This window comes from Sebastes fasciatus, chromosome 12 (genome assembly GCF_043250625.1).
Source record: "Sebastes fasciatus isolate fSebFas1 chromosome 12, fSebFas1.pri, whole genome shotgun sequence".
Lineage (NCBI taxonomy): Eukaryota > Metazoa > Chordata > Actinopteri > Perciformes > Sebastidae > Sebastes > Sebastes fasciatus.
The window spans coordinates 2,518,608-2,545,094 of record NC_133806.1 but is presented as its reverse complement, the minus strand read 5'-3'; the positions used below and the strand labels follow the sequence as shown (position 1 = coordinate 2,545,094).

General features: G+C 39.8%; 1 protein-coding gene across 1 annotated transcript in view; it reads right to left on the bottom strand.

The window, feature by feature from the left end:
* LOC141778343 (uncharacterized) overlaps positions 1-26,487 on the bottom strand; it is a 51,231-nt gene that overhangs the window by 8,376 nt on the left and 16,368 nt on the right. The window contains 16 exon segments of the mRNA XM_074652539.1: positions 356-532; positions 1,103-1,276; positions 3,600-3,773; positions 4,438-4,611; positions 8,581-8,754; positions 9,419-9,592; positions 10,257-10,430; positions 12,733-12,906; positions 13,474-13,647; positions 15,810-15,983; positions 16,551-16,724; positions 17,389-17,562; positions 18,145-18,318; positions 18,983-19,156; positions 21,392-21,565; positions 22,134-22,307. Coding sequence (XP_074508640.1) covers positions 356-532; positions 1,103-1,276; positions 3,600-3,773; positions 4,438-4,611; positions 8,581-8,754; positions 9,419-9,592; positions 10,257-10,430; positions 12,733-12,906; positions 13,474-13,647; positions 15,810-15,983; positions 16,551-16,724; positions 17,389-17,562; positions 18,145-18,318; positions 18,983-19,156; positions 21,392-21,565; positions 22,134-22,307 — 2,787 coding nt within the window.

Below are 26,487 nucleotides of genomic sequence, written 5' to 3'. Positions count from 1 at the left end.
GTTACTAAATGTAACCATGGTTCTCTGATGGTTCTATCTCTCAATGAGAGAACAAACTCTTTCTGATCAGATTTGATGGTACGACAGTTTGATGGATGAGGACCACTGTCTCTATACATGTTGTGATGCTGTCAGCTGTAATTCAGCTTTATTTCCTGGAGACATGAACACAACAACAACATCTTCTTCACATCAACTCTAACACATGATCACAACAAGCTTCTGGATGATCTGATTGGCTGACTGTTCTCTCTCTCTCTGTGTTTCACTGTTCTCCTCTCACAGCTTAACTGAGGAAACACATCACAACAACACTGCTGAAACCAGCATGGACCGACTCCAACTGTCTACTGACCTCAGAGTCTTCAGTCTACAGTGTGGACTCTCCACAAGATCAGACAGCAGCTTCACTCCTGAATCCTTCAGCTTGTTGTTTCCACTCAGATCCAGCTCTCTCAGATGGGAGGGGTTGGACTTCAGAGCTGAGGCCAGAGAAGCACAGCTGATCTCTGACAACCTGCTGCCCCTCAATCTGAATAAAGAATAAATGATGAAGATAAAAATCACTTTATAATCCAATCAGATGTGTTCAGGTCTTAAATGTGTAGCTCAACATCACTATGTCCTAATCAATGAGCTTTTCCCTAAAATGAGTACAGTGACTTTGTCATTGTGTTATTGTGGATCATCATAATGTCAGCCTTCTACAGACATCATCCAAATGTCACCACAACATTAATACACCTATTCATGTCAACACACATCAATAACATGCTGCTGATCTCTCTAAAATCAAATTCCATACTGCATAGGAACCCTGAGTATTAGTTCAGAGGATCTTCTGTATCCAGATGTGACCATTTACCAACAATGATAAACATTCATTTACTTTAACAACTAACAGTGGAAATTTTCTACACTTTCTTTAAGAAACACAAGTCTTTAGTGACTGCAGACTGAATTTAGCTCAAAAAACATGAAAATATGAAGAAAAGGACATTAACAACTTTATGGATGTAAGTTATGTTTTTACATAAATCCGGTTCAATTGTTAATTAAACATATAAGATCTATAATAGTAAAAGAGAGTCAGTGAACTGACCTCAGAGTCTCCAGTCTACAGTGTGGACTCTCCACAAGATCAGACAGCAGCTTCACATCTGAATCCTGCAGGTTGTTGTAGCTCAGATCCAGCTCTCTCAGATGGGAGGGGTTGGACTTCAGAGCTGAGGCCAGAGAAGCACAGCTGATCTCTGACAAACTGCAGTCACTCAATCTGAATAAAGAATAAATGATGAAGATAAAAATCACTTAATAATCCAATCAGATGTGTTCAGGTTTTAAATGTGTAGCTCAACATTACTATGTCCTAATCAATGATCTTTTCCCTAAAATGAGTAGAGTGACTTTGTCATTGTGTTATTGTGGATCATCATAATGTTAGCCTTCTATAGACATCATCCAAATGTCACCACAACATTCATACACCTGTTCATGTCAACACACATCAATAAGATGCTGCTGATCTCTGTGTTCATCAGTGTGTGTGCTGAAGGATCAATATCAATGATCAGACATTATTTGTGGAACACGTTGAAACAAATAGAAACCAGAGAAATATTTCTACTTCGTTAAAGGGACTGTTTGTAACTTCTTACACGTATAAATCATTGCAGGTCGGTGTCCCATGCGCGCTTGCGTGAGGCTACGCTGTTCAGACTCAGACTCCAACACAAACTACACGGAAGCACCAAAACCTCTTGGTTGTATCTAGTGAAGCCCGTCTGTTAAACAGTGTTGGCCGCGGTCGGAGGACGCGGGGGAGACCGTAGCTTTGGTCTCCAGGACCGGAGTCTCTGCTGTACTCTGCTCCTCTGCCTGCCTTCACTCACACACTGCGCTCCACTCTCACGTGCATGCTGCTCACTCCACACTGCAGCAGAGTTAGTTTAGCTCTGAGAATATCTAGTGAATGTACAGTGGACGTTTGTGCAGAAATAACTGCTGCAGCTCCTCCAGACCAACAGAGGTTTCCCGTGTCTTGTGAAGTGACGGGGCTCCGCAGAGAGAAACGTTATCGTCTCCGACCAAAACTCCGGTGTCTCCCCTGTTCCCTCCGGCCGCGGTCAGGAAGCCGAGGCAGGAAAAGCCAACACTAGGATCAGCAGTGATTCATGGAGAGACCTTCGTCTGGTCAGCTAACATTACTGCCAAGCAGCTGAAATATAGAGTAGTGATGTGCATTCCAAGCAAAAATACTATTCGAAAATCACTGGGAATTATTGGATTATTATTCGAATAATACCACCCCCCACCCTGTAGGCTACTCAAGTACAATTTTGAGGTACTTTTACTTTACTTGAGTATTTCTATTTTACGTAACTTTACAGCCCACTTCTACTCCACGACATCTCACAGGGAAATGTTGTACTTTTTACTTCAATTATTTACTTATTTGACAATTTTAGTTACTAGCTATGTGCAGATTCAGATAAATCAACTAATAAACTGTGCTGTATTAAGTAGTATATCCTTATTAATAATATAAATTAGTTAAAATGAGCACCTTTACCAGCTGCAACATTAAAGTGATGAACACATTAATGCATCAATAATTATAATACAATGATATACCATAATATATAATCATGTGAAATGGGCCATTCTGCATAATGAGTAGGCTACTTTTACTTTTGGTACTTTAAGAATATTTTGATGCTAATAGGGACCCCTTTGAAAATGCCCATGCCAGTTTTACCTCGGAGCGTTTGGAGCGTTATATTACCTCCTTCTCAACAAGCTCGTATGACACCAATGGATTCATCAGGTTTTATAGTCTCATATGATACCAGTATCTTCACTCTAGCTTTAAAACTGAGAACGCTACAACTCTCGAGTTGCGTTAATGCGTTAAAGAAATTAGTGGCGTTAAAACGAACTCGCGATAACGCGTTATTATTGCGTTAACTTTGACAGCCTGACTAAATATGGATTCTATTTGAACAAGGAGATCAAACAGAGCGTTTCAGACAGAGGGTGAAAAGAGGCGCTGCAGCACAGCCAGTAGACGAAAAGTAAAGTGATTTTTTGAACATCAAAGCATGTAAACATGTTCTAGTAGAAACCTAAAATACAAGTATGAACCTGAACATCAGCTTAATAGGTTCTCTTTAAAGGTCCTACATGTTCATACACAGACTGAACAGTAAAACGTCAGCAGGGATTACTGGACTTCAGCAGAGGTTCTGATCTGTATAAAGACCACATGGTTACTAAATGTAACCATGTGGTCTATGATGGTTCTATCTCTCAATGAGAGAACAAACTCTTTCTGATCAGACTTGATGGTACGACAGTTTGATGGATGAGGACCGATGTCTCTATACATGATGTGATGCTGTCAGCTGTAATCCAACTTTATTTCCTGGAGACATGAACACAACAACAACATCTTCTTCACATCAACTCTAACACATGATCACAACAAGCTTCTGGATGATCTGATTGGCTGACTGTTCTCCTCTCACAGCTTAACTGAGGAAACACATCACAACAATACTGCTGAAACCAGCATGGACCGACTCCGACCCTCTACTGACCTCAGAGTCTCCAGTCTACAGTGTGGACTCTTCACAAGATCAGACAGAAGCTTCACTCCTGAATCCTGCAGCTTGTTTCCAGTCATATCCAGCTCTCTCAGATGGGAGGGGTTGGACTTCAGAGCTGAGGCCAGAGAAGCACAGCTGATCTCTGACAACCTGCAGTCACTCAATCTGAATAAAGAATAAATGATGAAAATAAAAATCACTTTATAATCCAATCAGATGTGTTCAGGTTTTAATTGTGTAGCTCAACATCACTATGTCCTAATCAATGATCTTTTCTCTAAAATGAGTAGAGTGACTTTGCCATTGTGTTATTGTGGATCATCATAATGTCAGCCTTCTACAGACATCATCCAAATGTCACCACAACATTCATACACCTGTTCATGTCAACACACATCAATAAGATGCTGCTGATCTCTGTGTTCATCAGTGTGTGTGCTGAAGGATCAATATCAATGATCAGACATTATTTGTGGAATACGTTGAAACAAACAGAAACCAGAGAAATATTTCTACTTCATGAAGAAAACTTGATCAATTTAAAACAGATATTAGTTCAGAGGATCTTCTGTATCCAGATGTGACCATTTACCAACAATGATAAACATTCATTTACTTTAACAACTAACAGCGGACATTTTCTACACTTTCTTTAAGAAACACAAGTCTTTAGTGACTGCAGACTGAATTTAGCTCAAGAAACATGAAAATATGAAGAAAAGGACATTAACAACTTTATGGATGTAAGTTATGTTTGTACATAAATCAGGTTCAATTGTTAATTAAACATATAAGATCTATAACAGTAACAGAGAGTCAGTGAACTGACCTCAGAGTCTTCAGTCTACAGTGTGGACTCTCCACAAGAGCAGACAGCAGCTTCACATCTAAATCCTTCAGGTTGTTGTAGCTCAGATCCAGCTCTCTCAGATGGGAGGGGTTGGACTTCAGAGCTGAGGCCAGAGAAGCACAGCTGATCTCTGACAAACTGCAGTTCATCAATCTGAATAAAGAATAAATGATGAAGATAAAAATCACTTTATAATCCAATCAGATGTGTTCAGGTTTTAAATGTGTAGCTCAACATCACTTTGTCCTAATCAATGAGCTTTTCCCTAAAATGAGTAGAGTGACTTTGTCATTGTGTTATTGTGGATCATCATAATGTCAGCCTTCTACAGACATCATCCAAATGTCACCACAACATTCATACATCTATTCATGTCAACACACATCAATAAGATGCTGCTGATCTCTGTGTTCATCAGTGTGTGTGCTGAAGGATCAATATCAATGATCAGACATTATTTGTGGAATACGTTGAAACAAACAGAAACCAGAGAAATATTTCTACTTCATTAAAGGGACTGTTTGTAACTTCTTAAATGTATAAATCATTGCGGGTCGGTGTCCCATGCGCGCTTGCGTGAGGCTACGCTGTTCAGACTCAGACTCCAACACAAACTACACGGAAGCACCAAAACCACAAAGTTGTATCTCGTGAAGCCCGTCTGTTAAACAGTGTTGGCCGCGGTTGGAGGACGCGGGGGAGACCGTAGCTTTGGTCTCCAGGATCGGAGTCTCTGCTGTACTCTGCTCCTCTGCCTGCCTTCACTCACACACCTCGCTCCACTCTCACGTGCATGCTGCTCACTCCACACTGCAGAAGAGTTAGTTTAGCTCTGAGAATAACTAGTGAATGTACAGTGGACGTTTGTGCAGAAATAAATGCTGCAGCTCCTCCAGACCAACAGAGGTTTCCCGTGTCTTGTGAAGTGACGGGGCTCCGCAGCGAGAAACGTTATCGTCTCCGACCAAAACTCCGGTGTTTTCCCTGTTCCCTCCGGCCGCGGTCGGGAGGCTGAGGCAGGAAAAGCCAACACTAGGATCAGCACTGATTCATGGAGACACCTTCGTCTGGTCAGCTAACATTACTGCCAAGCCGCTGAAATATAAAGTAGTGATGTGCATTCCAAGCAAAAATACTATTCGAAAATCACTGGGAATTTTTGGATTATTATTCGAATAATACCCCCCCCCCCTCCCCGGTAGGCTACTCAAGTACTGTACTTAAGTACAATTTTGAGGCATTTTTACTTTATTTGAGTATTTCTATTTTACGTAACTTTACAGCCCACTTCTACTCCACGACATCTCACAGGGAAATGTTGTACTTTTTACTTCAATTATTTACTTATTTGACAATTTTAGTTACTAGCTATGTGCAGATTCAGATAAATCAACTAATAAACTGTGCTGTATTAAGAAGTATATCCTTATTAATAATATAAATTAGTTCAAATGAGCACCTTTACCAGCTGCAACTTTAAAGTGATGAACACATTAATCCATCAATAATTATAATACAATGATATACCATAATATATAATATTGTGAAATGGGCCATTCTGCATGATGAGTAGGCTACTTTTACTTTTGGTACTTTAAGAATATTTTGATACTAATAGGAACCCCTTTGAAAATGCCCATGCCAGTTTTTCCTCGGAGCGTTTGGAGCGTTATTTAACCTCCTTCTTGACCAGCTCGTATGACACAAATTAATTCACCAGGTTTTATAGTCTCATATGATACCAGTATCTTCACTCTAGCTTTAAAACTGAGAACGCTACAATCTAAAAATCGCAAATTGCGTTAATGCGTTGAAGAAATTAGTGGCGTTAAAACGAACTTGCGATAACGCGTTATTATTGCGTTAACTTCGACAGTCTGACTAAATATGGAGTCTTTTTGGAAGAGGAGATCAAACAGAGCGTTTCAGACAGAGGGTGAAAAGAGGCGCTGCAGCACAGCCGGTAGAAGAAAAGTAAAGTGTTTTTTTGAACATTAAAGCATGTAAACATGTTCTAGTAGAAACCTAAAATACAAGTATGCACCTGAACATAGGCCTGATAGGTCCTCTTTAAAGGTCCTACATGTTCATACACAGACTGAACAGTAAAACGTCTGCTGTGATTACTGGACTTCAGCCGAGGTTCAGGGGTCTCATTTATAAAACAGTGCGTAGGATCCATACTAAAAATGTATGTGCGCACAAAAGCCGAAAATGGCGTACGCCAAAAAAAAATCGATTTATAAACCGTGCGTACGCACACCTGCACGCAATGTTCCCTTTATAAATCACACTCCACCTGGAAATGTGCGCAGGTGAATCCGCCTCATATTCCGCACACTACACGCCCACTTTCAACCATTAATGGTCAATGCAAAGCACCTCATGAATGTTTTTGCATGTGAATGAGCCTGTTGATCAGTGGATCTTTACGGTGAATCACGGCGACTCCCGAGAGGAAGACAGAGAAAAGGAGTTTTTCTGACACAGAGATGGAGGAGCTTGTAGGTGAAGAGGACTCTGAACACTCGTTCCCTCCTGATTCTGTCATTCACGTCACGTAGTCCTCACAGTGACGGTATATCCACCAGCACCATGCAGCATGTTCCGAGTCTCACCGCTGTGTTTATATCTTTACAGCAATCAGACTGATCCATTCACTTAAAATGATCAAGACAATCAGTAATATCCCCCACCTGGATATAATTAGAAAAAGGAAGTTTGACAGGTGTACACTATTTATATTTATTTATTTATGTATTTAAGTTGTTATGGCGAACATGTCCTGCATTATGATTAGGACTGATAATGATAATGAGGATATGGAGAGTACTGATTGTGTGACAGCTGTCACTGGCTTCATTTACACATTTTGTTAATTTACACTCTCCATACTAGTGAAGATGTGCCGGGTGGAGGTGACTGGAGGAGGCAGAGTGGCGCACCGCGGTGGCTCACTGGAGGCAGTCAGATAGTTACATCGGATAGCTGTTTTCATTTTGTCTATTTATACTGTATCTGTCCCTATCTAATAAAACATAAATAAATTAATAAGTCATGTCATCACTGCAGCGATTTTACACAACAACTTTATGAAAACTAATATGGTACTTGGTGATATCTGCACACTATTAGAAGATCTTATTAAAACTATTGGCGCTCTGTTCTGCCATTCTTTAATGCTAATTGATATAATCTTGGATTTCTACAACCGATGATGATGATTTCAACAGCTGCTCCACAGCTGACTGCGACTCTCTGTAGTCCGGTCCTCTCCTCTGCGCTCTGGAGGTGGAGGGAACGTGATGGTGACACAGCGCTGATGAGATATTGAGCAGAATTTGATTTGAGATTTGAGTTGGCTGATATATTTTACATTTGTAAGGTGCTTATGGAATAGTTATGGCTCACTAGCACAAAGAACACTACTGTTTTAAATGTGTATGATACAGTGGATATAAGTATGAACTGAAGTTAAATGTGTGAGAGGCATCTTTATACGTATAATGAGATTTAATGTCTACAGTCCGGCTTCAATTCACCACCTCACCGTCTGCGTCTCCAGTTTCCTCTACCTCGGTGCCTCCATAATGTGCGTACGCACGGGTCAAAGTTTCCGTACCGGTGCGCACATTCTCCCGTCAAGTTTGTTTTTATAGATCACAACTATTGCGTGGGAAGTGGCGTACGCACATTTCAGGCCCCGTTTTGTGCGTACTCAACGGTTATAAATGAGACCCCTGGTCTGTATAAAGACCACATGGTTACTAAATGTAACCATGGTTCTATGATGGTTCTATCTCTCAATAGGAGAAAAAACTCTTTCTGATCAGATTTGATGGTACGACAGTTTGATGGATGAGGACCGATGTCTCTATACATGTTGTGATGCTGTCAGCTGTAATCCAGCTTTATTTCCTGGAGACATGAACACAACAACAACATCTTCTTCACATCAACTCTAACACATGATCACAACAAGCTTCTGGATGATCTGATTGGCTGACTGTTCTCTCTCTCTCTCTCTGTGTTTCACTGTTCTCCTCTCACAGCTTAACTGAGGAAACACATCACAACAATACTGATGAAACCAGCATGGGCCGACTCCGACTGTCTACTGACCTCAGAGTCTTCAGTCTACAGTGTGGACTCTCCACAAGATCAGACAGCAGCTTCACATCTGAATCCTTCACGTTGTTGTATCTCAGATCCAGCTCTCTCAGATGGGAGGGGTTGGACTTCAGAGCTGAGGCCAGAGAAGCACAGCTGATCTCTGACAACCTGCAGTCACTCAATCTGAATAAAGAATAAATGATGAAGATAAAAATCACTTAATAATCCAATCAGATGTGTTCAGGTTTTAAATGTGTAGCTCAACATCACTATGTCCTAATCAATGAGCTTTTCCCTAAAATGAGTAGAGTGACTTTGTCATTGTGTTATTGTGGATCATCATAATGTCAGCCTTCTAAAGACATCATCCAAATGTCACCACAATATTCATACAGCTGTTCATGTCAACACACATCAGTAACATGCTGCTGATCTCTGTGTTCATCAGTGTGTGTGCTGAAGGATCAATACCAATGATCAGACATTATTTGTGGAATACGTTGAAACAAACAGACACCAGAGAAATATTTCTACTTCATGAAGTAAACTTGATCAATTTAAAACAGAAAGTAATTCAGAGGATCTTCTGTATCCAGATGTGACCATTTACCAACAATGATAAACATTAATTTACTTTAACAACTAACAGTGGACATTTTCTACACTTTCTTTAAGAAACACAAGTCTTTTGTGACTGCAGACTGAATTTAGTTCAAGAAACATGAAAATATGAAGAAAAGGACATTAACAACTTTATGGATGTAAGTTATGTTTGTACATAAATCAGGTTCAATTGTTAATTAAACATATAAGATCTATAACAGTAACAGAGAGTCAGTGAACCGACCTCAGAGTCTCCAGTCTCCAGTGTGGACCCTCCAGAAAACCACAAAGCAGCTTCACTCCTGAATCCTTCACGTTGTTGTATCTCAGATCCAGCTCTCTCAGATGGGAGGGGTTGGACTTCAGAGCTGAGGCCAGAGAAGCACAGCTGATCTCTGACAAACTGCAGTCACTCAATCTGAATAAAGAATAAATGATGAAGATAAAAATCACTTAATAATCCAATCAGATGTGTTCAGGTTTTAAATGTGTAGCTCAACATCACTATGTCCTAATCAATGAGCTTTTCCCTAAAATGAGTACAGTGACTTTGTCATTGTGTTATTGTGGATCATCATAATGTCAGCCTTCTACAGACATCATCCAAATGTCACCACAACATTCATACACCTGTTCATGTCAACACACATCAATAACATGCTGCTGATCTCTGTGTTCATCAGTGTGTGTGCTGAAGGATCAATACCAATGATCAGACATTATTTGTGGAATACGTTGAAACAAACAGAAACCAGAGAAATATTTCTACTTCATGAAGAAAACTTGATCAATTTAAAACAAATATTAGTTCAGAGGATCTTCTGTATCCAGATGTGACCATTTACCAACAATGATAAACATTCATTTACTTTATCAACTAACAGTGGACATTTTCTACACTTTCTTTAAAAAATACAAGTCTTTAGTGACTGCAGACTGAATTTAGCTCAAGAAACATGAAAATATGAAGAAAAGGACATTAACAACTTTATGGATGTAAGTTATGTTTGTACATATATCAGGTTCAATTGTTAATTAAACATATAAGATCTATAACAGTAACAGAGAGTCAGTGAACTGACCTCAGGGTCTTCAGTCTACAGTGTGGACTCTCCAGAAAACCCAACAGCTGAATCACTCCTAAATCCTTCAGGTTGTTGTAGCTCAGATCCAGCTCTCTCAGATGGGAGGGGTTGGACTTCAGAGCTGAGGCCAGAGAAGCACAGCTGATCTCTGACAAACTGCAGTGACTCAATCTGAATAAAGAATAAATGATGAAGATAAAAATCACTTTATAATCCATTCAGATGTGTTCAGGTTTTAAATGTGTAGCTCAACATCACTATGTCCTAATCAATGAGCTTTTACAAAAAGTGAGTAGAGTGACTTTGTCATTGTGTTATTGTGGATCATCATAATGTTAGCCTTCTACAGACATCATCCAAATGTCACCACAACATTCATACACCTGTTCATGTCAACACACATCAATAAGATGCTGCTGATCTCTGTGTTCATCAGTGTGTGTGCTGAAGGATCAATATCAATGATCAGACATTATGTGTGGAACACGTTGAAACAAACAGAAACCAGAGAAATATTTCTACTTCATTAAAGGGACTGTTTGTAACTTCTTACACGTATAAATCATTGCGGGTCGGTGTCCCATGCGCGCTTGCGTGAGGCTACGCTGTTCAGACTCAGACTCCAACACAAACTACACAGAAGCACCAAAATCACAAAGTTCTATCTAGTGAAGCCCGTCTGTTAAACAGTGTTGGCCGTGGTCGGAGGACGCGGGGGAGACCGTAGCTTTGGACTCCAGGATCGGAGTCTCTGCTGTACTCTGCTCCTCTGCCTGCCTTCACTCACACACCTCGCTCCACTCTCACGTGCATGCTGCTCACTCCACACTGCAGAAGAGTTAGTTTAGCTCTGAGAATATCTAGTGAATGTTCAGTGGACGTTTGTGCAGAAATAACTGCTGCAGATCCTCCAGACCAACAGAGGTTTCCCGTGTCTTGTGAAGTGACGGGGCTCCACAGAGAGAAACGTTATCGTCTCCGACCAAAACTCCGGCGTCTCCCCTGTTCCCTCCGGCCGCGGTCGGGAGGCTGAGGCGGGAAAAGCCAACACTAGGATCAGCAGTGATTCATGGAGAGACCTTCGTCTGGTCAGCTAACATTACTGCCATTTTTTGATTATTATTCGAATAATACCTCCCCTGTAGGCTACTCAAGTACTGTACTTAAGTACAATTTTGAGGTACTTTTACTTTACTTGAGTATTTCTATTTTACGTAACTTTACAGCCCACTTCTACTCCACGACATCTCACAGGGAAATGTTGTACTTTTTACTTCAATTATTTACTTATTTGACAATATTAGTTACTAGCTATGTGCAGATTCAGATAAATCAACTAATAAACTGTGCTGTATTAAGAAGTATATCCTTATTAATAATATAAATTAGTTAAAATGAGCACCTTTACCAGCTGCAACATTAAAGTGATGAACACATTAATGCATCAATAATTATAATACAATAATATACCTTAATATATAATCATGTGAAATGGGCCATTCTGCATGATGAGTAGGCTACTTTTACTTTTGGTACTTTAAGAATATTTTGATGCTAATGGGGACCCCTTTGAAAATGCCCATGCCAGTTTTTCCTCGGAGCGTTTGGAGCGTTATTTAACCTCCTTCTCGACAAGCTCAAATGACACCAATTAATTCATCAGGTCTTATAGTCTCATATGATACTGGTATCTTCACTCTAGCTTTAAAACTGAGAACGCTACAATCTAAAAGTCGCAAGTTGCGTTAATGCGTTAAAGAAATTAGTGGCGTTAAAACGAACTTGCGATAACACGTTATTATTGCGTTAACTTTGACAGCTCGACTAAATATGGAGTCTTTTTGGACAAGGAGATCAAACAGAGTGTTTCAGACAGAGGGTGAAAAGAGGCACTGCAGCACAGCCGGTAGAAGAAAAGTAAAGTGATTTTTTGAACATCAAAGCATGTAAACATGTTCTAGTAGAAACCAAAAATACAAGTATGCACCTGAACATCATCTTAATAGGTCCTCTTTAAAGGTCCTACATGTTCATACACAGACTGAACAGTAAAACGTCAGCAGTGATTACTGGACTTCAGCAGAGGTTCTGGTCTGTATAAAGACCACATGGTTACTAAATGTAACCATGTGGTCTATGATGGTTCTATCTCTCAATGAGAGAACAAACTCTTTCTGATCAGACTTGATGGTACAACAGTTTGATGGATGAGGACCGATGTCTCTATACATGTTGTGATGCTGTCAGCTGTAATCCAGCTTTATTTCCTGGAGACATGAACACAACAACAACATCTTCTTCACATCAACTCCAACACATGATCACAACAAGCTTCTGGCTGATCTGATTGGCTGACTGTTCTCTCTCTCTCTCTCTCTGTGTGTCACCGTTCTCCTCTCACAGCTTAACTGAGGAAACACATCACAACAATACTGCTGAAACCAGCATGGACCGACTCCGACTGTCTACTGACCTCAGAGTCTCCAGTCTACAGTGTGTACTCTCCACAAGATCAGACAGCAGCTTCACTCCTGAATCCTGCAGGTTGTTGTCACTCAGATCCAGCTCTCTCAGATGGGAGGGGTTCGACTTCAGAGCTGAGGCCAGAGAAGAACAGCTGATCTCTGACAATATGCAGCCCCACAATCTGAATAAAGAATACATGAAGATAAAAATCACTTAATAATCCAATCAGATGTGTTCAGGTTTTAAATGTGTAGCTCAACATCACTATGTCCTAATCAATGATCTTTTCCCTAAAATGAGTAGAGTGACTTTGTCATTGTGTTATTGTGGATCATCATAATGTCAGCCTTCTACAGACATCATCCAGATGTCATCACAACATTCATACACCTGTTCATGTCAACACACATCAATAAGATGCTGCTGATCTCTCTAAAATCAAATTCCATACTGCGTAGGAATCCTGAGTATTAGTTCAGAGGATCTTCTGTATCCAGATGTGACCATTTACCAACAATGATAAACATTCATTTACTTTAACAACTAACAGCGGACATTTTCTACACTTTCTTTAAGAAACACAAGTCTTTTGTGACTGCAGACTGAATTTAGCTCAAGAAACATGAAAATATGAAGAAAAGGACATTAACAACTTTATGGATGTAAGTTATGTTTGTACATAAATCAGGTTCAATTGTTCATTAAACATAAAATATCTATAATAGTAACAGAGAGTCAGTGAACTGACATCAGAGTCTCCAGTCTACAGTGTGGACTCTCCACAAGATCAGACAGCAGCTTCACATCTGAATCCTTCAGGTTGTTGTCACTCAGATCCAGCTCTCTCAGATGGGAGGGGTTGGACTTCAGAGCTGAGTCCAGAGAAGCACAGCTGATCTTTGACAAACTGCAGTCACTCAATCTGAATAAAGAATAAATGATGAAGACAAAAATCACTTTATAATCCAATCAGATGTGTTCAGGTTTTAAATGTGTAGCTCAACATCACTATGTCCTAATCAATGATCTTTTCCCTAAAATGAGTAGAGTGACTTTGTCATTGTGTTATTGTGGATCATCATAATGTCAGCCTTCTACAGACATCATCCAAATGTCACCACAACATTCATACACCTGTTCATGTCAACACACATCAATAACATGCTGCTGATCTCTGTGTTCATCAGTGTGTGTGCTGAAGGATCAATATCAATGATTAGACATTATTTGTGGAATACGTTGAAACAATCAGAAACCAGAGAAATATTTCTACTTCGTTAAAGGGACTGTTTGTAACTTCTTACACGTATAAATCATTGTGGGTCGGTGTCCCATGTGCGCTTGCGTGAGGCTACGCTGTTCAGACTCAGACTCCAACACAAACTACACGGAAGCACCAAAATCACAAAGTTGTATCTGGTGAAGCCCGTCTGTTAAACTGTGTTGGCCGTGGTCGGAGGACGCGGGGGAGACCGTAGCTTTGGTCTCCAGGACCGGAGTCTCTGCTGTACTCTGCTCCTCTGCCTGGCTTCACTCACACACCGCGCTCCACTCTCACATGCATGCTGCACACTCCACACTGCAGCAGAGTTAGTTTAGCTCTGAGAATATCTAGTGAATGTACAGTGGACGTTTGTGCAGAAATAACTGCTGCAGCTCCTCCAGACCAACAGAGGTTTCCCGCGTCTTGTGAAGTGACGGGGCTCCGCAGCGAGAAACGTTATCGTCTCCGACCAAAACTCCGGTGTTTTCCCTGTTCCCTCCGGCCGCGGTCGGGAGGCTGAGGCAGGAAAAGCCAACACTAGGATCAGCAGTGATTCATGGAGAGACCTTCGTCTGGTCAGCTAACATTACTGCCATTTTTTGATTATTATTCGAATAATACCCCCCCCCCCCTCCCCGGTAGGCTACTCAAGTACTGTACTTAAGTACAATTTTGAGGTACTTTTACTTTACTTGAGTATTTCTATTTTACGTAACTTTACAGCCCACTTCTACTCCACGACATCTCACAGGGAAATGTTGTACTTTTTACTTCAATTATTTACTTATTTGACAATATTAGTTACTAGCTATGTGCAGATTCAGATAAATCAACTAATAAACTGTGCTGTATTAAGAAGTATATCCTTATTAATAATATAAATTAGTTAAAATGAGCACCTTTACCAGCTGCAACATTAAAGTGATGAACACATTAATGCATCAATAATTATAATACAATAATATACCTTAATATATAATCATGTGAAATGGGCCATTCTGCATGATGAGTAGGCTACTTTTACTTTTGGTACTTTAAGAATATTTTGATGCTAATAGGGACCCCTTTGAAAATGCCCATGCAAGTTTTGCCTCGGAGCGTTTGGAGCGTTATTTAACCTCCTTCTCAACAAGCTCGTATGACACCAATTAATTCATCAGGTCTTATAGTCTCATATGATACCAGTATCTTCACTCTAGCTTTAAAACTGAGAACGCTACAACCTAAAAATCGCAAGTTGCGTTAATGCGTTAAAGAAATTAGTGGCGTTAAAACGGACTTGCGATAACACGTTATTATTACGTTAACTTTGACAGCCTGACTAAATATGGAGTCTTTTTGGAGGAGGAGATCAAACAGAGCGTTTCAGACAGAGGGTGAAAAGAGGCGCTGCAGCACAGCCGCTAGAAGAAAAGTAAAGTGTTTTTTTGAACATCAAAGCATGTAAACATGTTCTAGTAGAAACCCAAAATACAAGTATGCACCTGAACATAACATTAATAGGTCCTCTTTAAAGGTCCTACATGTTCATACACAGACTGAACAGTAAATGGATGATGGATGAGGACCACTATCTCTATACATGATGTGATGCTGTCAGCTGTAATCCAGCTTTATTTCCTGGAGACATGAACACAACAACAACATCTTCTTCACATCAACTCTAACACATGATCACAACAAGCTTCTGGATGATCTGATTGGCTGACTGTTCTCTCTCTCTCTGTGTGTCACCGTTCTCCTCTCACAGCTTAACTGAGGAAACACATCACAACAATACTGCTGAAACGAGCATGGACCGACTCCGACTGTCTACTGACCTCAGAGTCTCCAGTCTACAGTGTGGACTTTCCACAAGATCAGACAGTAACTTCACATCTGAATCCTGCAGGTTGTTGTATCTCAGCTCCAGCTCTCTCAGATGGGAGGGGTTGGACTTCAGAGCTGAGGCCAGAGAAGAACAGCTGATCTCTGACAAACTGCAGCCCCACAATCTGAATAAAGAATACATGAAGATAAAAATCACTTTATAATCCAATCAGATGTGTTCAGGTCTTAAATGTGTAGCTCAACATCACTATGTCCTAATCAATGAGCTTTTCCCTAAAATGAGTAGAGTGACTTTGTCATTGTGTTATTGTGGATCATCATAATGTCAGCCTTCTACAGACATCATCCAAATGTCACCACAACATTCATAAACCTATTCATGTCAACATACATCAATAACATGCTGCTGATCTCTCTAAAATCAAATTCCATACTGCGTAGGAACCCTGAGTATTAGTTCAGAGGATCTTCTGTATCCAGATGTGACCATTTACCAACAATGATAAACATTCATTTACTTGAACAACTAACAGTGGACATTTTCTACACTTTCTTTAAGAAACACAAGTCTTTAGTGACTGCAGACTGAATTTAGCTCAAGAAACATGAAAATATGAAGAAAAGGACATTAACAACTTTATGGATGTAAGTTATGTTTGTACATAAATCAGGTTTAATTGTTAATTAAACATGTAAGATCTATAATAGTAACAGAGAGTCAGTGAACTGACTTCAGAGTCTCCAGTCTACAGTGTGGACTCTCCAGAAAATCAGACAGTAGCTTCACTCCTGAATCCTGCAGCTTGTTGTCACTCAGATCCAGCTCTCTCAGATGGGAGGGGTTGGACTTCAGAGCTGAGGCCAGAGAGGAACAGCTGATCTTTGGCAAACTGCAGCCCCACAATCTGAATAAAGAATAAATGATGAAGACAAAAATCACTTTATAATCCAATCAGATGTGTTCCGGTTTTAAATGTGTAGCTCAACATCACTATGTCCTAATCAATGAGCTTTTCCCTAAAATGAGTAGAGTGACTTTGTCATTGTGTTATTGTGGATCATAATAATGTCAGCCTTCTACTGACATCATCCAAATGTCACCACAACATTCATACACCTGTTCATGTCAACACACATCAATAACATGCTGCTGATCTCTGTGTTCATCAGTGTGTGTGCTGAAGGATCAATATCAATGATCAGACATTATTTGTGGAATACGTTGAAACAAACAGAAACCAGAGAAATATTTCTACTTCATGAAGTAAACTTGATCAATTTAAAACAGAAAGTAATTCAGAGGATCTTCTGTATCCAGATGTGACCATTTACCAACAATGATAAACATTAATTTACTTGAACAACTAACAGTGGACATTTTCTACACTTTCTTTAAGAAACACAAGTCTTTAGTGACTGCAGACTAAATTTAGCTCAAGAAACATGAAAATATGAAGAAAAGGACATTAACAACTTTATGGATGTAAGTTATGTTTGTACATAAATCAGGTTTAATTGTTAATTAAACATATAAGATCTATAATAGTAACAGAGAGTCAGTGAACTGACCCCAGAGTCTCCAGTCTACAGTGTGGACTCTCCAGAAAATCAGACAGTAGCTTCACTCCTGAATCCTGCAGCTTGTTGTAGCTCAGATCCAGCTCTCTCAGATGGGAGGGGTTGGACTTCAGAGTTGAGGCCAGAGAAGCACAGCTGATCTCTGACAAACTGCAACTCCACAATCTGCATAAAGAATAAATGATGAAGATAAAAATCACTTAATAATCCAATCAGATGTGTTCAGGTTTTAAATGTGTAGCTCAACATTACTATGTCCTAATCAATGATCTTTTCCCTAAAATGAGTAGAGTGACTTTGTCATTGTGTTATTGTGGATCATCATAATGTCAGCCTTCTACAGACATCATCCAAATGTCACCACAACATTCATACACCTATTCATGTCAACACACATCAATAAGATGCTGCTGATCTCTCTAAAATCAAATTCCATACTTCTCCATACTGCATAGGAACCCTGAATATTAGTTCAGATGATCTTCTGTATCCAGATGTGACCATTTACCAACAATGATAAACATTCATTTACTTTAACATCTAACAGTGGACATTTTCTACACTTTCTTTAAGAAACACAAGTCTTTAGTGACTGCAGACTGAATTTAGCTCAAGAAACATGAAAATATGAAGAAAAGGACATTAACAACTTTATGGATGTAAGTTATGTTTGTACATAAAAATCAGGTTCAATTGTTAATTAAACATATAAGATCTCTAATAGTACCAGACAGTCAGTGAACTGACCTCAGGGTCTTCAGTCTACAGTGTGGACTCTCCAGAAAACCACAAAGCAGCTTCACTCCTGAATCCTGCAGGATGTTGTAGCTCAGATCCAGCTCTCTCAGATGGAAGGGGTTGGAGTTCAGAGCTGAGACCAGAGAAGCACAGCTGATCTCTGACAAAGTGCAGCACTTCAATCTGAATAAAGAATAAATGATGAAGATAAAAATCACTTTATAATCCAATCAGATGTGTTCAGGTTTTAAATGTGTAGCTCAACATCACTATGTCCTAATCAATGAGCTTTTCCCTAAAATGAGTAGAGTGACTTTGTCATTGTGTTATTGTGGATCATCATAATGTCAGCCTTCTAAAGACATCATCCAAATGTCACCACAACATTCATACACCTGTTCATGTCAACACACATCAATAACATGCTGCTGATCTCGGTGTTCATCAGTGTGTGTGCTGAAGGATCAATATCAATGATCAGACATTATTTGTGGAACACGTTGAAACAATCAGAAACCAGAGAAATATTTCTACTTCATGAAGTAAACTTGATCATTTTAAAACAATTATTAGTTCAGAGGATCTTCTGTATCCAGATGTGACCATTTACCAACAATGATAAACATTAATTTACTTTAACAACTAACAGCGGACATTTTCTACACTTTCTTTAAGAAACACAAGTCTTTTGTGACTGCAGACTGAATTTAGTTCAAGAAACATGAAAATATGAAGAAAAGGACATTAACAACTTTATGGATGTAAGTTATGTTTGTACATAAATCAGGTTCAATTGTTAATTAAACATATAAGATCTCTAATAGTACCAGAGAGTCAGTGAACTGACCTCAGAGTCTTCAGTTTACAGTGTGGACTCTCCACAAGATCAGACAGCAGCTTCACATCTGAATCCTTCAGCTTGTTGTATCTCAGATCCAGCTCTCTCAGATGGGAGGGGTTGGACTTCAGAGCTGAGTCCAGAGAAGCACAGCTGATCTCTGACAAACTGCAGTCCCACAATCTGAATAAAGAATAAATGATGAAAATAAAAATCACTTTATAATCCAATCAGATGTGTTCAGGTTTTAAATGTGTAGCTCAACATCACTATGTCCTAATCAATGATCTTTTCCCTAAAATGAGTAGAGTGACTTTGTCATTGTGTTATTGTGGATCATCATAATGTCAGCCTTCTACAGACATCATCCAGATGTCACCACAACATTCATACACCTATTCATGTTAACACACATCAATAACATGCTGCTGATCTCTGTCTTCATCAGTGTGTGTGCTGAAGGATCAATATCAATGATCAGACATTATTTGTGGAACACGTTGAAACAAATAGAAACCAGAGAAATATTTCTACTTCATTAAAAGGGACTGTTTGTAACTTCTTACACGTATAAATCATTGCGGGTCGGTGTCCCATGCGCGCTTGCGTGAGGCTACGCTGTTCAGACTCAGACTCCAACACAAACTACACGGAAGCACCAAAACCACAAAGTTATATCTCGTGAAGCCCGTCTGTTAAACAGTGTTGGCCGCGGTCGGAGGACGCGGGGGAGACCGTAGCTTTGGTCTCCAGGATCGGAGTCTCTGCTGTACTCTGCTCCTCTGCCTGGCTACACTCACACGCCGCGCTCCACTCTCACGTGCATGCTGCTCACTCCACACTGCAGAAGAGTTAGTTTAGCTCTGAGAATATCTAGTGAATGTTCAGTGGACGTTTGTGCAGAAATAACTGCTGCAGCTCCTCCAGACCAACAGAGGTTTCCCGTGTCTTGTGAAGTGACGGGGCTCCGCAGCGAGAAACGTTATCGTCTCCGACCAAAACTCCGGTGTCTCCCCTGTTCCCTCCGGCCGCGGTCGGGAGGCTGAGGCGGGAAAAGCCAACACTAGGATCAGCAGTGATTCATGGAGAGACCTTCGTCTGGTCAGCTAACATTACTGCCAAGCCGCTGAAATATATAGTAGTGATGTGCATTCCAAGCAAAAATACTATTCGAAAATCACTGGGAATTTTTTGATTATTATTGGAATAATACCCCCCCCCCCCACCCGCCCCCCTGTAGGCTACTCAAGTACTGTACTTAAGTACAATTTTTAGGTACTTTTACTTTATTTGAGTATTTCTATTTTACGTAACTTTACAGCCCACTTCTACTCCACGACATCTCACAGGGAAATGTTGTACTTTTTACTTCAATTATTTACTTATTTGACAATATTAGTTACTAGCTATGTGCAGATTCAGATAAATCAACTAATAAACTGTGCTGTATTAAGTAGTATATCCTTATTAATAATATAAATTATTTAAAATGAGCACCTTTACCAGGTGCAACATTAAAGTGATGAACACATTAATGCATCAATAATTATAATACAATGATATACCTTAATATATAATCATGTGAAATGGGCCATTCTGCATGATGAGTAGGCTACTTTTACTTTTGGTACTTTAAGAATATTTTGATGCTAATAGGGACCCCTTTGAAAATGCCCATGCCAGTTTTTCCTCGGAACGTTTGGAGCGTTATTTAACCTCCTTCTTGACCAGCTCGTATGACACAAATTAATTCATCAGGTCTTATAGTCTCATATGATACCAGTATCTTCACTCTAGCTTTAAAACTGAGAACACTACGACTTAAAAATCTCAAGTTGTGTTAATGCGTTAAAGAAATTAGTGGCGTTAAAACGAACTTGCGATAACACGTTATTATTGCGTTAACTTTGACAGCCTGACTAAATATGGAGTTTTTTTGGACAAGGAGATCAAACAGAGTGTTTCAGACAGAGGGTGAAAAGAGGCACTGCAGCACAGCCGGTAGAAGAAAAGTAAAGTGGTTTTTTGAACATCAAAGCATGTAAACATGTTCTAGTAGAAACCCAAAATACAAGTATGCACCTGAACATAACATTAATAGGTCCTCTTTAAAGGTCCTACATGTTCATACACAGACTGAACAGTAAATGGATGATGGATGAGGACCGATGTCTCTATACATGATGTGATGCTGTCAGCTGTAATCCAGCTTTATTTCCTGGAGACATGAACACAACAACAACATCTTCTTCACATCAACTCTAACACATGATCACAACAAGCTTCTGGATGATCTGATTGGCTGACTGTTCTCTCTCTCTCTGTGTTTCACTGTTCTCCTCTCACAGCTTAACTGAGGAAACACATCACAACAATACTGATGAAACCAGCATGGACCGACTCCGACTGTCTACTGACCTCAGAGTCTCCAGTCTATAGTGTGGACTTTCCACAAGATCAGACAGTAACTTCACATCTGAATCCTGCAGGTTGTTGTATCTCAGATCCAGCTCTCTCAGATGGGAGGGGTTGGACTTCAGAGCTGAGGCCAGAGAAGCACAGCTGATCTCTGACAAACTGCAGTCACTCAATCTGAATAAAGAATAAATGATGAAGATAAAAATCACTTTATAATCCAATCAGATGTGTTCAGGTTTTAAATGTGTAGCTCAACATCACTATGTCCTAATCAATGATCTTTTCCCTAAAATGAGTAGAGTGACTTTGTCATTGTGTTATTGTGGATCATCATAATGTCAGCCTTCTACAGACATCATCCAAATGTCATCACAACATTCATACACCTGTTCATGTCAACACACATCAATAAGATGCTGCTGATCTCTCTAAAATCAAATTCCATACTGCGTAGGAACCCTGAGTATTAGTTCAGAGGATCTTCTGTATCCAGATGTGACCATTTACCAACAATGATAAACATTCATTTACTTTAACAACTAACAGTGGACATTTTCTACACTTTCTTTAAGAAACACAAGTCTTTAGTGACTGCAGACTGAATTTAGTTCAAGAAACATGAAAATATGAAGAAAAGGACATTAACAACTTTATGGATGTAAGTTATGTTTGTACATAAATCAGGTTCAATTGTTCATTAAACATATAAGATCTATAATAGTAACAGAGCCAGTGAACTGACCTCAGAGTCTCCAGTCTACAGTGTGGACTCTCCAGAAAACCACAAAGCAGCTTCACTCCTGAATCCTGCAGCTTGTTGTCACTCAGATCCAGCTCTCTCAGATGGGAGGGGTTGGACTTCAGAGCTGAGGCCAGAGAAGCACAGCTGATCTCTGACAAACTGCAGTCCCTCAATCTGAATAAAGAATAAATGATGAAGATAAAAATCACTTTATAATCCATTCAGATGTGTTCAGGTTTTAAATGTGTAGCTCAACATCACTATGTCCTAATCAATGATCTTTTCCCTAAAATGAGTCGAGTGACTTTGTCATTGTGTTATTGTGGATCATCATAATGTCAGCCTTCTACACACATCATCCAGATGTCACCACAACATTCATACAGCTGTTCATGTTAACACACATCAATAACATGCTGCTGATCTCTGTCAAGTCTGGAATTAGAGGATCAATATTAAATCAGACTTGTTGGACTTCATTACTTCATTTATTACATGGCCTTCTTCTCACTGTATCTGGGAGCTTAGCAGGTTCATGTCATTTACAGGAAAGGTCCACATTTGTTCAAGTGTGTCTGTAAACAACAGCCACATGTCATATGTACATTAAAATAGTTGTTGGTGGCAGTAATCATTCCTCCTGTGAAGTGGTCCCTTCATAACACAACTACACTGTAAGAAATTACTTCATAAGTTCAACTGAAACTAATATGAAGATTCAGCAGTCTGAGTCCGACAAATCAAGTGAGTGTTTACCAAAGTTACTGTTTAGTACCAAATTCCCTCTTTGAGTTACTAATCCTCGTGCAGCTCAACAAGGAAACTGTCAAACACAACATTCTTACTGGACACATACTAAGGCTGGGCAATATATCCATATTATATCGATATCGTGATATGAGACGAGATATCGTCCTAGATTTTGGATAACCTAATGTCAAGGGTTGTCAAAGTTAATCGTTTTAACGTTACTCATTTCTTTAACGCAATTTATCTTCCGGAGGTTGTAGCGGGCTCAGTTTTAAAGCTAGAGTGAAGATACTGGTGTCATATGAAACTAGACAACCATGTCATACTAGCTCGTCAGCAAGGAGGTTAAATAATGCTCCAATCTTGCGCTAAACTTTGGTGAGGAAAAACTGGCATGGTCATTTTCAAAGGGGTACCTTGACCTCTGGCCTCCAGATATGTGAATGTAAATGGGTTCTATGGGTACCCACGAGTCTCCCCTTTACAGACATGCACACTTTATGATAATCACATGCAGTTTGGGGCAAGTCATAGTCAAGTCAGCACACTGACACACTGACAGCTGTTGTTGCCTGTTTGGCTGCAGTTTGCCATGTTATGATTTGAGCATATTGTTTCATGCTAAATGCAGTACCTGTGAGGGTTTCTGGACAATATCTGTCTTTGTTTTGTGTTCTTAATTGATTTACAATAATAAATATATACATATATTTGCATAAAGCAGCATTTTTCCCAACTCCCATGTTGATTAGAGTATTAAATACTTGATAAGTCTCCCTTTAAAGGTCACATATTATGCTCATTTCCAGGTTCATAGATGTATTTTAATGTTGCACTAGAACATTTTTACATGCTGCAATGTTCAAAAAACCCTTTATTCTTCTCATACTGCAGCCTGAGTCTGCCTGCCTCAGAGCCTAATTCAGCCTCTGTCTGAAAACCCCTGATTCACAGCCTGTCTCCTCCCACTCTGCTGTGATTGGTCAGCGTTTTCTGTCAATCAAACGTCCTCAACAACACAGCGTCACTATCTCCCCCTCCCTCCCGGAGAAGCTCTGGAGAGAGAGGAGCTAGAATAAAGTTTATAAACCACTTTAAAGTTTATAAACCAGAAACTTCACCCAGCGCACGTTACCGGAGGAATCTGATCAGAAATCGGCGACAAATGATCAACATCTGCGGTCCAGATTCCAGGTTTTCTTGACGGTTTCTCTCAGGTAAATAATACTATTTATAGCTCTGTTAGTTAGCTCAGTGTTTACCTCATGCATCAACTCTGTAAACCGTAAACACACACTCTGTTCTACGTCTGACTTTACAGATCCATCTGTGAGAAATGACCGACAGAATCATCCCAGAGGAGAGCAGACAGCTGAAAGCAGACAGCTGTGAGCAGACAGCTGTGAGCAGACAGCTGAGAGCAGACAGAGGAGAGCAGACAGCTGAGAGCAGACAGCTGTGAGCAGATAGCTGAGAGCAGATAGCTGTGAGCAGACAGCTGAGAGCAGACAGAGGAGAGCAGACAGCTGAGAGCAGACAGAGGAGAACAGACAGCTGAGAGCAGATAGCTGTGAGCAGACAGCTGAGAGCAGATAGCTGAGAGCAGATAGCTGTGAGCAGACAGCTGAGAGCAGATAGCTGTGAGCAGACAGCTGAGAGCAGACAGCTGAGAGCAGACAGCTGAGAGCAGATAGCTGAGAGCAGACAGCTGTGAGCAGACAGCTGAGAGCAGATAGCTGTGAGCAGATGGGAGATACAGAGCTAACCCGTTAGCATGCTAACGGGTTAGCTACATGCTACCGCTATGAGACGGTGTGTAAACACAGCGACCATCAGGGTGGAAAATAGAAGATGTGAAACAGTTCATTATTTCTGCTAAAAGATAAATGTATGGAAGATCAGAGTAATGGTATATTATTTACAGTAGTAGCTGTCTCTGTGTTACCATGACTACAGACCACCGGAGCTTAGCTTACCATAGTTTACCAGAGCTGAAGACTTTCTCCTGTACCATGTTAACATAACTAACTAACAGGTGAGATGATTACAAATGCTGTGAATAATTAATATTGTCATCTGTCAACTCAAATAAAGTTTGACTGTGAAACAGAAATGTGTTGTGTTGCTTACAAGTCACTATTTACTACCTGTACTCTGCTACATGCATGACATCAAATATATATAATATATAAATATCACCTGTTTAAACAGTGTAATTACATAAAGCCTTTGTGAAAGAACATGTTATATTTAGATGATGGGAGTACATGAAGACTGTTCTGCTGGTTCTTGCAGACTAACAGTAGGAGCTACTTTGCTCAAGTTCGGTTGAGGAGGAGAGACAGTGACGCGCTGTGGGGCGGGGTCAGCTACTGAAGGTTCTGCTCTGGTTCGACCAGGAAACCCTCACGTGGCTTGCATTTCTCTAACGACGTCAGAAGAGAAGGAAAAGCTGCGCAGCATTTTTCGACACCCATTTCCGGACAAACGGAGCAGGAGAAAAAGAGAGAGGATGGTCTTTTATGATACTATGGTGACTTGTAGACACACTGGGGACAGATATTGATGTTTAAAAGACATGGAAAAGTGCATTTTGCATAATAGGTGACCTTTAAGGTAAATTTTTAAAAGATAAGAAAGTGTTAATAATTTGCGATTAATCACGATCAATCATGCGATTAATCGTAACTAAATATTTGTAATCGATTGATAGCCCTAGTAATGTCGTGATATGGCATAAGTGTTGTGTCTTCCTAAAGTGATGTAATTTTCTGAACTTACCCGACTGATCTAGCTGTTCTACTATTTGTCTTTTACACTTAGTCATTATATCCACATTACTGATGATTATTTATCAAAATGTGTAAATATTTTGTGCACCAGTGGTCAACCTTACAATTTCGTCGCAATAATGATATCGAGTTATTTAGTGAAAAATATTGTGATATTTGATTTTCTCCAAGTCACCCAGCCCTAATACATATAACTCAGACTGCTGAAGCCTCCGAGTTTTAGATCAACGTTACAGGTCAATTTACACAGAACAAGACTACGGATTTAGTCCTCATCTCTTAACACTCAGGTTATACAGGGATTGCTTCACAGACAGAAGGAATGATGACAGACATCAATAACTCTTTGAATGTACATATGAACATGTGAGTATTGTGTTCAGATAGACTAGAAAATAATATGAACCTCTAAAGATGTTTCTGATGCAGAATATTTATTTGTTTTTTGTTGTAATCTAAATGTCTGCGGCTTCAAATAATTAGACAATGCTGACATGAAAACAGAGCACAGTTAGATCTGCTGTCAAAAAGAACGTGGGAATAACTAAGAACCGTAGAAACCTCTAATTTGATGGTGTCTTTCATAATCATCACTTATGTGCCTTTAAGTTGGTGCAATACGTGTTTGTTGAAGAGTGCTGCACCTTTAGACATGTTCAAATAGAGCGCTGCAGGAATGAGTCCTAAAACCCAGAAATGAGTTAGCATTTTAGCACTTCCTATTCCCTCGTCTGGAGTTCAACGGGTTTTTAGTTAGCTGCCTGAAATAAGGTCTGTGGTTAAAGGTCCAGTGTGTAGGATCTAGCAGTATC